General features: G+C 42.2%; 1 protein-coding gene across 1 annotated transcript in view; it reads left to right on the plus strand.

The window, feature by feature from the left end:
* The window catches only part of THNSL2 (threonine synthase like 2), a 135038-nt gene that overhangs the window by 53457 nt on the left and 63602 nt on the right, over nucleotides 1-17979 (plus strand). The window contains exon 3 of the mRNA XM_085642646.1: nucleotides 7226-7420. Within this exon, the coding sequence (XP_085498772.1) occupies nucleotides 7226-7420 (195 nt within the window). The remainder of the gene's footprint in view (nucleotides 1-7225; nucleotides 7421-17979) is intronic.

Genomic DNA, 17979 nt, shown 5'->3' on the forward strand with positions numbered 1-17979 from the left:
GCAGGCGAGAGGCCTCAGCTTGTACACAGAGCTGCTGCGCCTGAAAGTCGTCTTCGCAGGCCTCCCGACAGCTCAAAAGATGGGCCCACAACTCGGTGATCAGAGGCAGGCAACCTCGCTCCGCACTGCCTTCGCCCTCCCCCTGCGCCCTGCTGGGTGTCACCCCATGTGAGGGTGTCACCCGGTGCGGTCTGCACCCCCCGCACCTCCATAGTGATGCCGCTGGCTCCTCCCCCTAACCCCCCAAACATTTCTTTCCGAAGACTCAGCCTTTCGTTCCTAGTGACCCCCGCCACTCCCAGTACACCTCAGTATTTCATTCATCCATTAGCATTTCATCAGATCTGCATCCAAACCCCCAGCATTTCACTCTGAGGGATTTGGGTGTTTCATTCTGAGGGGCGTCAGCATTTCTTTCCTGATGCTCTATGGTTTTACTGCAATGTCCATCATTAATAGTCATTAATTCACAGCCCGTTCTGAGTTCTCCTCCCATGCAGCTCAGCAGGTCATTATTAGTTCCATCTGCACTTCGCTCTGCGCCATTTTATATCACTGATCGAACAATTAATTTCAGTGCTCCAGCGTTCTATTGGTTGTGCACCAGCACCATCCTAGTGCCTTAGCGTAGGGTTTTCCAACCTCATTCCTGGAGGGCCAGATCCATGCCAGGTTTTTAAGATAAATGCATTTATCCAAATGGGGATATGCTAAAAATCTGGCGTGGACCCGGCCCTCCAGGACTGACTTTGGAGAACCTTGCCCTAACGGATAGAAATCCCAGTGTGCACAGCAATGCATGCCCAGTTCCCCATAGGGGTGGGAAAAGCAGCAAATTAATAAGGAGAGCCAAGCATAGGGTCTCCTTACCAAGAGCCACAGTAGGAGCCGAGGCATCAACATGTTTAACGAGCAAATAGTGCCACAAACGGCATTTAAACATATGGTAAAGATTTTTCAAAATTCAAACATTGTAGTTCTTTAACATTTGGAAGTGTTTAAAGTTGGTACTTTGGGTTATACCACTGCATTGGTTGAATGTATTAATAGTGATAGTTTCTAAACACGAAATTAGAAACATTCATGAACCGCTCCTCCCCCAAGACGATAATGCCATAAGTGGCCCCAAGGACAAGTCCGCTGTCATGGGCCCCCTTTAAATGGTCTATATTGTTATTATGGCTGTAGCAACATTACAATAAATTAAACAATATGCAACAGAGGTTTTTGTACAGTGCACATTCCGCACTGAATTGTTGCATTATCCAGGGATAACAGTAGGGGTGGGCGGAATTTGCGAAATCCACTTTCGCAAATTATCGCGAAAATGTTAAAAATTATCGCAAACACGCGGAAATATCGCGAAGATGCGGAAGTTTTTTTCCCGCATGTTCGCGAGATTTTCTGCATGGTTGCGGCTCGCCAACTTACCCATGCGGTTGCTCGCGGGCGCGGCCATCTTGTTTTCAGTTGTCTCGCGGTGCATGATCGCGAGAAGAAAGACGTGATCGCGCGACGCATGACGTCACTGCGGGCACGAACTGTCGCGAGACAGCGCAAATGGCTAAAAACAATACAACATCTCATGGAGAACGCGACTGGATCAGGAAAACTTGTCGGCGAACGCAGGGATTCAGGTAAGGCGATCGCGTGAGAATGTATTATTTTACAGCGCGAGCAAGAACCAAATTATCGCAAAGCTGCGGAATGCGGAAATTGACATTTTCGCGCTTTCCGCGGAACGCGAAAATGTCAAATTATCGCAATTTCCGCGAACGGAACGAAATTTTAGCCCAGGCCTAGATAACAGTTAAAGTAAAGTAACTGCCCAGGGACACACAATGTAGTCAAACAGTGAAGCTAGGATTAAATCCAGGTTTCCTGGTTACACTTTGTACGCTTCGACCACGGGATGGGTATTTTTGTGTCTCTTCCTTATAACGCCAAAGGACAGTGCTTGTTTTAAGGAGCCAAATGAGTTCACTGTGTTAGATAAATCCATGTATTGCATGTAAAATCAAGCTTGATATCTTTCAACAGAAAGGCACATCGTTAAATTAAGGCAATGCCCTTTGTTTTTAGGTTGATATCATTTTTTTCCTGATTGAACAAAGAAACAAACTTCAAGAGAGGTTCCAAGCAATCACATATTTTAGCAAAACACAGTTCTCCAAAATCCCACAGAGTTACAGGTTTTCACCTCCACACAAGAGAAGTGCAGAGCTCATCTGCACACACATAGGGGCTCAGTTGGGCTGAGGAAGCATTTTACATTTTTGATTTCCTGCTTGAATGAGAGGAGGTAGTTGCTGATCATGAAGAAGATGTGGAGGTCAGTAAAAGTGCTCAGAAATGGATGCAAAGCTTGTATTTACTCAGACCGTGCCATCACATAGCAGACTATTTGAAAAAGCACTAGCATAACAGCTCTGGCCAAGTCCTTTCACAGCACTCTGGGGCATTTACCCGATCAGCCCATCTGAATCTCCCCGGGAGGTACTGGAGAAGTGCAGACCTTTGGCTGAGCCCGTGCCAGGCATGTGGCTAGAGCCTTCTGTGACTTGCCCATCTTCAAATTTCCGACTACGCCTCCACATACCCCAAGAATGGTATTTTCAGTATCTCCACATATATATTGCTACTGTTTCTGATACAGATTTTCTTGTGTATTCCTTTCAATTCTTGATCCCTGCGCAATTTTGGGTGCCTCCAGAGACCCTATTACAGATAGGGTGCACTTTTGCTGTTTGCGCCATGGTACACCTTTAAATAGGTGTGTTGTGTACAAATAGGGATAGTGCACCCTAATATGAAGAATGAGCAGCCCACAGGGCAGTTGCAAACGTGTGCTGCCCTGGGGGCAGCGCATTCAAGTGTAACACAGTGAGACTGCTTCAGTGCCACTTCGTGTTTCACTTTGCAGGCGGCAACCTGCCTGCAGTTTTAAGAAGAATTAGTAACGTCTTTGCAGGTGGGTGCAATATGTGACTGCACACGCCTGCAAGGGAATGTCTGGGGGTGCATAAGGCCCCCATGCCCCCTTCCGAGGGCTGCATCAAGGGGCACACTGACAGTGCGCCACCTTTCAGTGCGCCTCCTGACAGCTTCTTTGCCTTTGTGACTGCGTCTATAAAGCAGTGCAGAAGCAACGAGATTCCCTCATTTGCCTGAGGCCATGCCTCCATGCAAATGAGGGAACTCCCGCTTGAGGTTGTGCTGGCGCTATATGTGCACCAGCTGTATCTGTATTACAGAAGGTGGCGCACAAGCATCTTCGGCCCCTTCTGTAATACTAAAGTGCCCCGGGGTGTACAAAGTGGGCGGACATGCACATTGCACCCCAGGGGCACTTTTTATAATACACCCCTGAAGTTTAATTTTCAGACTAGTGCTTTCAGTGGATTTCATTGTAGTGAGTGAATGTGTTGTGTTACAGTGCTTTCTTTATGCAGCTACTCATTTTCGGGCAGTCGGACTTATATTTAATCATCAGACTTTGACCCAGAGCAAGAGAGAGAGAGGCATATATAGGTGTGGAATTCCTATCTCCCTTCCACCATGACATACAGTTTAAGGTCAAGGACAAGTTCACCTGTTTATTTTGTCCACTGGACAAGTGGACTAAACTCCCTGCTGCACAACACTTTTGGCTGCCACCATATGACTCATTAAAATAGGGTTGTCTGCCAACAAGTTTTCTATCCATATGTTTGTTGTTCAAGCATATATATGTATATTTAATTAAAGAAAATCTTTAGAATATGGGGGAGAACTCTAGGTAAATGCAGTGATGCTATGAGATTAACTTGCATTACTGACAGTGATTCCAGTATTAAACTGTTTACATGTAGTTGCAAAATTTAACAATGTGGGCTAGTTTTAATGGTGCCTCAATGCCCCCTAATTATATGGAAATTCATGCAGAAGCCAGAAGGAAAGACTGGTGATTGTTTGTATTTCAAATAAAATGTGCGAGAAAAAAAATGGTCAACCTCAAAAAACATTTTTGCTAACATTGTGCAGTACTATTTTTATATATATGGTTCAGTAACGTGATCAATATGTGCCAATATTTAAAAAAAGATTGCTTCAAGTTGTTCCCAAATGGGATTCTCATGGAAAAAGATGCACAGTGTATTAGAGTAATTGTCTAGGATTACACAGTTAAGTCAAGTAGTGAAGCCGGGATTATATCTATGTTTCCAGGTTTCACATTGTGCAATCCAGCCCCTGGATGGGTATCTTCATCCCTCTCCCTTTTAACACCAAAATAAACGTCGTAGATTTTTCCGCAGTTGGAATTCCATACCTGAAAGTGATGTATATCTTAAGGCTGCCACCAGGTGGCAGCAAAATAACATTTATATGCTTTGGATATAAACATGGAACTCAAAGGCACGTGACATCTGGATGAGTTTCTCGTAATCCGTTCACTATAAACCTATATTGATTTATAATTTGAGCCAGGGCCGTAAAACATGAATATTAATGCCCTAGTTTTCACATATTTTTTGGCGCTTGAGCTCCAAAAATATACAGGAATACATCAATTTTTCCAAAAAGAGCCCGCTATGAATTCTTAGAATACATAATTTTAATAAAACATAATATATGAGATAATGGCGATGCGTAAGGCTCTTAAATAGTCTCCAAGACAATAAAAGTCAGGTTGATATATCGAATGCCTACTTTTGTATTATTAGATTCGTGAAGCAGATGTACTTCTTTGAGTTTACGATTTGCAGAGATTTAAAAGTGTAGCTCTGGGAGTTTTTTATTGCTCCACAAAAAATCACAGATCGACTCACATTGTAAGAGTAAACCTACCAGGAGTCGATCAATTTCTACAGTAAATGTTTCTTCGTCCACTTTTTCTAAAACCTCATACCAGATCTGCAGGAAGGCCACGACTTTATGCTATCGAGCTGTTCGAAGTGGCTGCAGGATAGGGGCGCGTTACATGGGCATCAGTTACATTACACAAGAACAAATGCATTTTTTGTATTTTTATGCCCGTGGCCTCTTATATTTTTTCAGCTTGAAACTTCACTATTTCTGTTTTTTCTTCACGCTTCGACTATTAACTTTTTAAAACTGATGTATTGTCATTGTTTAACTTGTTAAAGGAAACGTACGTCACTGAGACTTTGATGTAATAACAGCGAACATTGACACATAACGGTAGTATTTTATGACATATTCTAATTTATATGGCTTATTTTACCTGAAAAATTAATTTGAATTTGATTTGATATGGTTTACAAGAAGTAGACAAAAACGGTAACATACGAACCTTTATACCCTAAACCAGCTTCCCGTCCCGATAACCTTTTCCCTTTTCCGTGCCCCTCGATAGACTTTCTAGAAACACTAAAATACAGGGAGCTGAGAGCGCCGATTGTTGGCGATTAATTGATTAAGGCAAATGAAATGGCAAGGTTGCATGGATAATAAGACGTCATGATTAAGGTTCGCTTAAAGCAGAATGTAAGTGGAGCCAATATGTATTAAATATGACATTTTATTCCCTAAAACATTAAAATCCACGATTTGAAAATACTTATATTTTCGTTAAAACAGGTGGCACTTTGAACAACATTCCCTCTTCACCTCGAGCAGGCTTGAAGTCCGGTTCTGTGGACGCTGGACGTGCAAACTCCTGGAGCATCAATCTACCGTTATCGCTAATAATTCGCTCCGATCAATCAATCTTCCCTAATATTTATATACATTCGGGGGTTGACATCCTCATTAGAAGACCAGTTTTAACCCAAATGGTTATTTTCTGCTGCAAAAACTACCTACATCTTGTCCACTGTGTGATGTTCATTGTTTCTGTTCAGTTTATAGTTCGTAAACTGAGTTTTAAATAGTTTAACAAGTAATGTTCTTTTTTAAAAATGACAAACCTAATGGCAGCCCCGGATTCACTTGAAGTCTCAGCAGAATTTCACGGATGCACAAGTGTGCCCCTGCAAGGGCACGAAATGCACTGCAGAGTGCTATGGGGGGGGGGGGGGGGGTGGGGGGGGGAGGGTTAGACTGGGGGTAGGCCTGAGTGGAGAATCTCTTGTGGGGGTGTGGGGTTCAGTGGTGTGTGTGTCTCTCACATCTGTGGAACCCATACACAGGCTATAAGTGTGCTCTAGGACAAGGGTGTCTTAGTCGTGTCCTTGTTCTTCAAACAGATGCAGCCAAGATAATGTTGCACACAAGGGCTCCAAATCTAAACGAAAGGTGTGACATTGCACCTGCAGCTGTCAGCCTCGCACACAGTTGGACATGTCAGGAATTCACAAAGGTTTCCCAGGTTACACCTGCAACACGTCAACTGTTGCATATTTACAGGCATAGTCATGGAAAACTGTGTTGTTTTTTTTGTTGTGGCTATATAAATGTAATATCAATACACCACTATACATGATGCACAACTGCACACAGGGAAATACTTTCGTATTAGCAATGTTTTTTTTTTCTCTTTTTTTTTTTCTAAACAAGGATCATTTATTTCACCTGGAGGGAGAAACCCCTTTCATTCCTGCGAACACCAATTTTTGCCGTTTTCATATTGTGGACTGAGATTTACTCCTGCCCCTGACAGTAGTAAATCTTCCAACATTTCAAGGATGAGAATGAGTCCTAGAAAGTCTCTCCGGTTATAGGGGGTGCCCATTTTTCCTGGGCATCTCTATCAGGAACGCGCCGTCCCTGCTCCTTCATTGGGATTTACCTACACATAGTATTACACCATCACGATCCATCACCCTGTTCACGAGTAAAAAGATTTGCAGCCTCAGGGTCAGCTTTCGTGGATGCCCTGCAGTTGTAAACTGAGACATGTGTAGTTGTAAGTCAGGTTTAAACTTGCAAATGGCTTTGCCAATCATGCCTAACGAATGCAAAAGGCAATCATTACGTTGACTGGTGTTGTTCAGAAAATCTGCTAAGATTGCAGCACCTTTGAGGCCTGTGGATGAGCTGCAGCAACCTGGCATGTCAGTGCTGTACACGATGACCTTTCGCAAGTAGTAACATTTGTGATAATCAATAACTTATAATTAAACTGTTAGCTGCTTCGGCATGGAGTCATCCACCACACCCCAGTGCAGTGCCGAGGCGCAGTTGACCGAAAAGAGTAGCCTTTGGTATGTAATGATTTGATTGACATGTTCATGGACATGCTTGACCACCTGTATTCCTAAGGATGAATTCCTCGTGTTTCTAGGTCTCGTTGACAATGCTTTCAGAAGGTTCCGCCACAAAGACATTGTCCCCCTGTCACGGCTGAGGGATGGACTGAACGTGCTGGAGATGTGGCATGGCGCCACGCACGCCTTCAAGGATTTGGCGATGTCTTGCGTGGGGCAGCTCCTGCAGTACTTCCTAAAGAAAAGGAACAAGCATGTCACTATCGTGGTAGGTGAGTCACAGTCGCTTAGTCAGTGACCTCAAAAATAGCAAGAATACTTCCTAAATATATCTTTCTTTCAAAGCTTATTAGAACCTGTCGCAACCAAAGACTACAGCAGATAGGCCACACATTGCGCTGTGGAGAAAAGGTTCTAAGAACAATTTGTCCCATAAAACCTTTACATGTGTTTTTTGTACGATTTTCTCGCTTAAATTGTTCAAAGCTAATATATTGAATGCTTGTGTTTCACAACCTTTCTTTCAGTACGGTTTTTGGAGATGGTGATCTTGTCATCCTACAGCGTTTTGTAAATGATGAAAGGAATTTTTGGAAACTTTAGAGGGCTCTGGAAGAGCTCCCTGCTTTCACCACCGAAAGACTCCAGAGTGTGTCTTTCATTGCAGGGAAGGTGCTTGTGCAAACCAAAGGGTAACTTGAGATGACATGTTTCAAGTAAGATTAAGGGAAACTGGTGTTGGTAGATTAGGAGGCTTGCAAGTGTGTGAGGTCAACTAAAAGATAGGATTTTGTGAATTAAGCCAGTAAAGGTGCAGTCACTGTCAAGAAGACTATGGACAATGCACCATGGATGAGGAAAGATTTTACAGGAGTCAAAATATACGTGCACGCATCCCAGGCGGAAATCTTCCTACAGAAAGACGCACATTGCTAGGCAGACATTCTGTAGGCATAAATCGGTGATCGGGCAAGGAAAGGAGGTTCATAGTGTGGTTAAGATGGGAATTGTTGGGGACACACAAATTTAGAACTTTATGGCTAGAAACAGTGCATACTTTCTCTCTCTCTCTCTCTCTCTCTAGAAGTGCCCAGAGGGCGGATGGGTACGCTTGATAGAGGTGGTATTTCGTGCATATAATCTACCCTGATTGATAAGGTCCCTGATGTTTTTAGTTCCCTGAGGCAAAATGGGAGAGCTGGATCAGCCCCCTGGATGACCTGGATTTGCGACTCGCTCGTGTGGCCCCTCGTGAAATTGCATATCATCCCGCCTGAGACTAATCTAATTGAATTACACAGCTCCTGCCTTACTCCCCTGAAATCATGGCTTGTAGGGAAATTAACCAATCCAGGCTGCTTTCGCTGCTCTACTACAGACATAGACCTTTACCATATGTCTATCAATTGCTGATTACTGGAGACGGATACCTAATTCCCTGACTTTGGCCCTGGGCTACCCTCTTGAACTGCTACCCAGACATGCTCCCTTGGGGCTACTGGACGCAGAGGCGGCTCCCCCATTGGGGCGTGTGGGCGTTGCCCCACTGCTTTCTCGCAGTGCGAGAAGGCAGAAACACAAATGGTAATAACCACCATTTTATGTTTCTGCCTTCTCGCACGGCGAGAAGCAGAAGTGCCTGGTTGGGGGTGGCCGGTCCTGCTCGAGGGCCGGGGGGAGTGTCTTGCCCACTGTTGTGCTTACTGACTGTTTGGTCGGCCCTGGGGCCGACCAAACAGTCAGTAAGTACAACAGTGGGCAAGACACTCCCCCGGGCCCTCAAGCAGGACCGCCCACTCTCCCTTTTTCTCTATGTAGGCTGCTGCATGCAGCAGCCTATATAGAGAAAATGGCCCAGCTGGGGCGCTCTTCGATGCGCCTCACCAATCACAACGCTGCCATTGGAGGGAGGCTGCCATGACGATGCAAAAAAGATGGAAAAGGGCAAGGCAGGACGGCAGGAGTCGGACCGATCCAGAACTTCCTGAAGCTTAGGTGGCAGCGGCATAGGACGGTAAGTTACGTTTTATTTTATATTTTTTTAATTTAAAAAACGAACCCCTCCCGCCTCCACCCCCCCCACACCCCCCGCGACGAACCCATTTCCACCCCCACCTCCCCCCACCCGCCCGTCATGCCGGCCGTGCAAATTTAAAGAATCACAAGGTCAGACTGTCAGAATCTGGATGAAAAGCATATCTCCCTCATTGTTGCTGTACTTTATTTGATTATATTCTGAGGATCACAAGACATGATCTGGTTCTTAGGAGGGAGGGCTGATGAGGCTTGGTTGTTGTGAAGTATCTGACTTTCTTGTGAAGGCAAGTGCGTCATCGGCTTAATTGAGAGCCTTACATTCTCTGTTCCTGATCCATGCAGGGCTCGAGTCTCAGGGTAGCTAGCAAGAGTTCTAAAAGCTCTCATCAGGTTTGTGTGCACGGTGCCTTTCTACAGCTTGTGTCCCGGTTTTGTGGGCTGGGCATGTTTAGCGGGCAAGAAATGGCTGATTATAGAAGGGCCGCTTTGAATGAATTGATGAATAAACATTTTGATGTTTTATGTTGCAAGAGGTGGTCAGCTTACGTGCAGGCACTGGAGAGCAGTCACACGACAATTTGCCTGCCTCCGTTTCAGTTGCAGCGTGTTTGTTGGCTCGGCAGCAAGATGTTGGTTGGTTAATCACGGGAACCCTGAAGGGGTGTAGTATTAAATTTGAATTAAACCTGAGATAGGATGGGGCCTTCCCACGGCTGCATTTACCACAGGCCGGCTTCCAGGAAGAGGCGAGGTGGGTGGCACACGTCCGTCTCGCACCCGGGGAGATGCAGCTTTCCTTGGGTTGGTAAGCCTGCGGGGGCTCTCGTAAGTCAGGCTGCCCTAGGCTTTGACAGACAAAAGTGGGGGTGCCGCTTGTGGTCCTGACAGGCGGTACACTGGGAGGCAGAGCGGAGGCCTCTGAAGGCCAGCATGCCCGATGTGTCATCAGGGCCAGAGAAAGTGTGTGCTCCCCCCGCCCCCAGACGGGGGGCCTGAAGGAAGAGACAGCTGGAGTGGCGGGTTGTGTGCAGTCCTCCGATGCCCCTTGGCCAAGTTTGCGCTGTATAAAAACTGCAAAAAAGGCCGTTGACCTGCCTTTCAGGTTAGCACATTCTGTTGTCTTGGTCAAAAAGATCATAAGATCATTCTATGCGGAGGGCTGCTAAGCGTTTGAAAATGATACCAATTTGTCACCCTTACGTTTAATTTCACTTTGCATAGATCTTCATTAGTTTATTTATTTTGCATGTTTGTTGTCAGTTTTTGTCTCAGTCAAGATTTGCTAACTAACATACCTCAACACAAAAGTTGCCTGGATTTCCGCCTCACCACTTTCAAATGTCACCAACTGCCACTGACTGGACGATCTAGGAAACACCGGGGGATGAGAATATTTCATAGACAAGCCACGGTGATACCCAAAGGACATATTGCTAGTAATAAAAGTCTGCTGAGCGGCCCACACTGGCTGAATGGGAAGTAGGTATGGACTGGGGTGCGAAACTGGAGTCATCCATCTAGAAGGCGATGGGTTGCCCCGCAAGCATGAACTGATATGGTGGAAATGGGTCCGGGGTCGCATTTACTTGATTTTTGATTGTATGATCCTCCAAGATCATACAATCAAAAATTGTTTATTAAAAAGAAGTGCCCACCTTGTGTAATAGGGCTATGGGGAAAGAAAATTGTGTTTTCCATACGTGTGTTGGGGGGGAGGGGAGGGTAAAAATGCAAACCCTTCACACAAACGATGGATTGTCTCCAAATACAGTCTGCTTGCCATTAGTTAAGCGCTACAAGTCATACTACTGGAATGTTTTGCAAATTATAAGCCACCATCACCTAAGCAGTTTGTGGACGAGAGCAGGCAGTTGAAAATACCATCAGAAGAAGAAACAAACTTGCTCCTATTAGAGTCTCCGACTGCTTTATGAATCAGGCCTAATGTGTCTTTACTAATTTTCCTTGGGTGTGAAAACGCGCTCTCCCAATCAAAACAAGACAACAGCAGGAATAAGACAGACAGATCCCTGGATGATTGGGACTGTATTTATTGTCTATGTGTGAAGGTATGTATGAACTCTGAGCATGTGCCTGCCTGGTGATGTACAGGCACAGAGAGTTTTAAATATCATGCTACAAAAATATTGATGCCCAAAATATCGACAAGGAAAGTGTATGTATGTATGTATGTGTGTGTATATATATATATATATATATATATATACAGTCCTTCTCTGCTCTTCACTTTAGCAGAAACATGAAGGTACGGACCTCGTTCCTCCGGAAAAAATCAGCAAAGAATGGATGAAGCAGGTATTTATTACTCCCAAAGAATTAAATGTCAATAAATCATAGGACCAGTGTCCTCCATGACGCGTTTCACTCCACGCAGGGAGCTTGATCACTTGATGCAATGCAGTATGATGACGAAATAAGGAGCAACACCAAAATTCAATGAAAGTCGAAAACAGACTAAAAATATCAGTAAATGGGGTCTCAAAGCATGCGAAGAAAACACAGAATAGTGAATTTGCCAGATGTAAAAAAGAGTTAAATTGAGTAAAACGTGGTGGTGATGTGTATAAAAAAATAATAAATAATATCAGAAAATACAAATAGGTTACAAGAAAGCGGTAATCAAAATTAGTACATAGTGCATTTGGACCGCTTCAATGAGTACCTGAATGTGCAAGAATCTGATAAAACAAGGACTAGTGTCCATTGAAAAATGCCCACCACTAACTCATAACATGTATCTGACAAATCATATCAATTTATACACCTGATTACGGACACTAAAAGAATGAGACCAAAAATCAACTAAGGGGTAAAATACCATTAAGAGGTAGCTAGATATAACTAAACATAAGACACACCATGTAGATAAATGCGACCACCCCAAAGATATTTTAGGACAGGCAAGTATCCGACTAAAATGTATATATACAATAGACTAAGAAGCTAATATTGTCACCAATTAAAAATCATCAACAAAGTAAAAAAGACGATAGGTAAAGCAATTGGTGTCAAGGTAAAATCTAAACCAAAAAATTTCAACAATATCAGTGCAACAATAAAAACTGCCGGACTTCATAAATAGCTAAAATCTCATGATAAAAAGATGTCTAACATTTTTTTTTTCTTTTCTATACACTTTATAGTTAGTTAAATGACCTATATACATAAAAAATATAATACCCCTATAATAAATAGTCTGTAAAAAATCTAAAAACTAAGGTGCTAGTAAACAAACAGTGCAAAAATAGCGCTATAAATTTAGCAGATAAAAAGAGCAATAGCAGCAAGTCAAAATGAGAAAACATGTCAAGACTAGATTTGAAATGTAAAACAGAATATGGCAGACAATGACTCTAAAAAAGCGAAAAAATTGGTGTACAACAGCAATCATAAAAAGTTGTGCAGATCTTCATTCATGTTAAGGGCCATTGGGGACTCTAGTATCGAGAGCAAGAATAAAATGGGACTCCTGTTGCCTCAATAACTTATCACGATTACCACCCCGTCCGGGGTTGGCAACTGACCCAATGACCGTAAACTCCAAATCCTTTAATTTATTCTCATGAATGGATTTGAAGTGTCTAGCAACTGGGTAATTATGATCACTGTTGACGATAGCTCTTACATGTTGGAGAATACGCTTATGCACCGGAAGTTTGGTACTGCCTATATATTCTAAATTACAAGTGCACTTAAGTTTGTAAATAGCGTATTCTGTACGGCAAGTTAAATGCCCTTGGATAGCTATCTCCTTGTCACTAAAAGCTGTTTTGTAGTGCGTACTGTTAGTTGCGAAAGTGCAAGCTCGGCAAGAATTGCATTTAAAGAAGCCCGTCCTGGAAAGCCACGTGCCTTTGGTACTGGATGCAAGCATAGGTCTCACAAGGGCATCTCTCATTGAAGGAGCCTTTCTAAAGGTAATAGATGGGAGACTAGGAAGAATGGGGCCAAGAATGTTATCTGTTAGGACAATAGGCCATTCTGAATAGATAATCTTGCGGATGGCATTTTCTTGAGTACAACACGTGGTGATCAAACGTACTGGCTGTACCAAAAGTTCTGAAATCACAGTTACGTTTTTAGTACTGGGCTGCAATAAATTCTCCCTAGATTTACTATTGGCCTTGTTAAGGGCGAGGGTCAAGAGATGAGCTTTATAGCCCCTTTCCAAAAATCTAATGAATGCTGCCTTCTGACATTCAGTAGAGACCAATTCAGTACTGCAAATTCTTCGAATACGAATGAATTCGCCATAGGGTATACTGTTAATCAAATGCCGAGGATGTGCACTCGTAGCATGGAGAATAGAATTCCCCGCAGTTGTTTTTCTATGTAACTTAGTGCAGAGTCTGTCATTGTCTATATATACCAAGACATCTAGAAATTCTACAGAGGAGCTGTCAATGGACACAGTAAATTTAAGGTTCAACTCATTCACATTAATGTCTTCAACAAAAATCATAGCATCTTCCTTAGAACCTTTCCAAACCAAAAATACATCGTCGATGTACCGCCAATAATGGACTACATGCCTCTACCAACGCTCGTGAGTGACCATGAGGATATTGCTCTCCCACCAACCTACATGGAGACATGAGTAGCTGGGGGAGAAACAAGCCACCATGGCCACCCCGCGCACCTGATGGTAGTAGTCATTCTGAAAAAAGAAAAAAGTTTGTGGATAGACATATTTCAATAATTTCTAGGAGCATAGTGTTATGCTTCAACATGTTGATATCCCTATTTTCCAGTATTTAGTAGCATTTTTTGCCATGTTTATGGTCAATACTTGTATAAAGGGATTCAATATCCATCACTACCAGTAGGTAGTCTGAACACCATGTGATATCCTTAACTTTATTAAAAAAATCCGTAGTATCTTTGATAAAGGATGGCAGCGAAGTCATATGGGGCTGCAGAAAAAAATCAACATATTTTGATAAGTTCTCATTCATACTGCCCTGTGCAGAGATTATGGGGCGACCAGGGACAGGAGTCTTATTCTTATGGACCTTCGGTAAAAAGTACAACACAGGAGCGATTGGATGGTCAATATATATATATGTTTTTTAGCAGATGCGGTTTTACTGGCGTGCTGCCAGAAATAGCGCTACCGCTAGCGCTAGAAATGTAAGAAATATGTTTCCCAATCTACTATGATTAAGAAGCAGGCACTCGTCTTCGTGGGGATTCTCCCATTTATTGTCCTGATTCCATTAGACACATAAACAACAGAGGGACGCGTTTCGGCAGTCTTGCTGCCTTTCTCGACTTAAAAAGCTGGCCCTTTAACAATAAAAATAGACGATGCACTATGTAAATAAACATATTACCTACTGGCGGTCGCCAGTAGGTAGTTATAGTTAGGACCACGTTTCCATAGGAAATCCGCAACATTCTATTTTGAATAACTTTGGCGCCGGTCGACGAATCCTCGCGAATTTTTCAAAATAGGTGGGGCGCTACGCTCCTACCCTGAAAGTCTCGGGGGGATTCGTCAAGCGGGGGCTGAGATAAAAGGGGGGTCCCAAAACGCGTTTTTCCCATGCATTTTTCCATAGGACCTTTAGACACAGCTACAGCCCGAACGGCTGAACAGAGTTACTTGAAATTTGGCAGAGAGGTTGTCCTCAGGTCAAGGAAGTGCCTTTTGTAGGTCTGGTGTAAATCTGTTCAGTAGTTCCTGAGAAAATAGCATTTAAATCAATATATATATCTGTGGCAGCTTACGGTGCGCTTACCGTGCGCTTACGGTAAGCTTACCGTACGCGTACGGTGACGTGCGCGAGCGCGATTCTGATTGGCTGTTAGATCTTAGTAAACATTCGAATCGGTCGAAACCAGGAAGCGGCGGCCGCCATTTTGTGTGTTTCACACAGGAAAAAAAAAGGGTGATAACTTGAAAAGGGGGCAAGGAGGAGAGTTACAGACCCCCTAACATTTGAAAGGGGGTCAAAGAAGGACAGAAAAGTACAAAAAAAACATTTATTAATTTTTAAAAAAAATCGCGGGGTACGCGTACGGTAAGCTTACGGTAAGCTTACCGTACGCGTACGGTAGAAAAAAAAATAAAAAAAGAAATAAAATTCAGATTTAAGTGTTTAGATATTAGGGGGCTCTAAAAAGAGCCGTTGTGTTTATGAAGTGATTTTTTAAGTAAGTACCGATGCAGAGTCTAAGGTTCAAGAGGAAGACTCTGTTCCCTTCATCATTGAAGTGCACACCATCTCCTCTATAAATGTCTTGCATGTCGTAACGCAAGTTGTTGTGGTAAATGGAACCCATACCATAGTCACGGAGGAAAGCAGAAACAGATTTGTTGACGTGCTTTCTTGCTTTGTCAATCTGCGGACAAAAATGTTTGGACCAGTTCCATTTTTGCCTTTGGCATATGGTAGAAAACACAAAGGCAGTTTTAGGGAAAAGTGAAAACAGTTGTGCAAAGGTGTCCTTCATAAGCATTTCCAGACCTACCCCAGTCAAAGTGCCTAGGTCATTGCCACCACAGTGCACTATTATGAGGTCAGGGTGTTGGATTTGCATGAAGGATTTCACCAATGGCATCAATTGGTGCCACTTTACGCGTAACGTGCGCGTGTAGCGTACACGCCTACGCGCCCCAGGCACAGTACGCGCGGCTACGCAAATTGCGTAACTATACGCAAACAGAGTAGATAAATTACAAACATTGCGTAAACCGTACGCTTACCGTACGCTTACCGTACGCGCACTAAAAAAAAAAAAAAAAAAAAAAAAATATTTTCTATGTTATACTAATATATCTTACCTGTTTGGAAAAAAAAAAGAGAAAACTTGATATATTGCATATTTTTTTTAAAAAAAACATAGTGTTTTAAGAGAATAAAAAGTTAAAAAAAACTTGTTTTTTTTTTAAAAAAAACACACATTTAAGATAAGAATTTATAATAAAAAAATCATACAAAATCAATAAAAAAAATATGGGAATCACATATGTTATAGGTAAGAATTAGCATTTAAAAAACCATACAAATTCACTGAAAAAACCATGGGTTTCACACACGTTATAGATAGAAATTAGCATTTACAAAACCTTGCAAATTCACTGAAAAAACCATAGGTTTCACACATGTTATAGTTAGGGATTAGCATTTAAAAAACCTTGCAAATTCACTGAAAAAACCATAGGTTTCACACATGTTATAGTTACGAATTAGCATTTAAAAAACCTTGCAAATTCAGTGAAAAAACCATAGGTTTCACACACGTTATAGTTAGCTGGACATTTCACTCGTAAAAAACCAATGAAATTTTCCCGTTATAGTTAGTTATGCTAACTATAACTCGCGCGCCCGCAATGCACTGCTGATGACGTCACATATTACATCACTCATGACATGGTCAGTGACATCACTCATGACATCACTGATGACATCTCAAATGACATCACTGATGACATCACTGATGACATCATCCATGTGATGGAGTGGCAGATCTCCTCTCACCCTAATATAACCTTTGATACACACATTCAAAAATAGAGACTGAAATTTTCAAAAAAATGGACATACCAATACCAATTACAACAACCTCTTCAATAATTCTATGAACCACATAAACATCCACTCATTCACCAACAGTCCTGTACAGTCACTCATTCGTGTACTCACACATCATATGTACTCATACACCAATACATCCTGATACACAATGCCACTCATCCACAGAGTTACTGACACACATAGTCACTCATGAAAAAAGAAAGAAACATACATTTACTTGCATATACAGTTATACACACACCACCACACTTATTTCTACAGAAACTTACACATACTTAGTCTTTTAAACAATCACTTATAGAAACACATACTTATTCATACAGGAACTCTTTCAATCTCTCACTCTCACATATACTCACTTATATACACCAATAGTCACATATACTAGTTTAAAACATATGTAGTTACTCATAAAGACACTATTGAGACAGTCTATCACTCACTAACACACCCATGCACACACTCTTCCACCCATACAGTCCTGCACATATGCTGTCTTCAACACATACAAACAGAGAGTCACTCATTCATGCACCTATGCACTACGTAATACCCCCCACCGAACCATATAGACACTGATACTCAAAAAACCAACTAATAACCTATATAGACACTCATGTAGCTACTCACCAACCCATGCAGCCACTTATACAGAAAGTGAGAGACTGATACAGATATTTACATATTTAAACATTACTCACTAAGCCATGTATTCACTAAGATACACTTAATCAGTCAGTTACACAATCAATTTTTCAAAAACAAATCATCCATTTAGACACTTATATACCCATTTATTCTTCCATCGACCTTGAGATATACATATATAAAACATATTTAATTTTCAGAAAAACACACATTCACTGGATGATGTCATCAGTGATGTCATCAGTGATGTCATTTGAGATGTCATCAGTGATGTCATGAGTGATGTCACTGACCATGTCATGAGTGATGTAATATGTGACGTCATCAGCAGTGCATTGCGGGCGCGCGAGTTATAGTTAGCATAACTAACTATAACGGGAAAATTTCATTGGTTTTTTACGAGTGAAATGTCCAGCTAACTATAACGTGTGTGAAACCTATGGTTTTTTCACTGAATTTGCAAGGTTTTTTAAATGCTAATTCCTAACTATAACATGTGTGAAACCTATGGTTTTTTCAATGAATTTGCAAGGTTTTTTAAATGCTAATCCCTAACTATAACATGTGTGAAACCTATGGTTTTT

This window comes from Triturus cristatus, chromosome 2_2 (assembly GCF_964204655.1).
Source record: "Triturus cristatus chromosome 2_2, aTriCri1.1, whole genome shotgun sequence".
Lineage (NCBI taxonomy): Eukaryota > Metazoa > Chordata > Amphibia > Caudata > Salamandridae > Triturus > Triturus cristatus.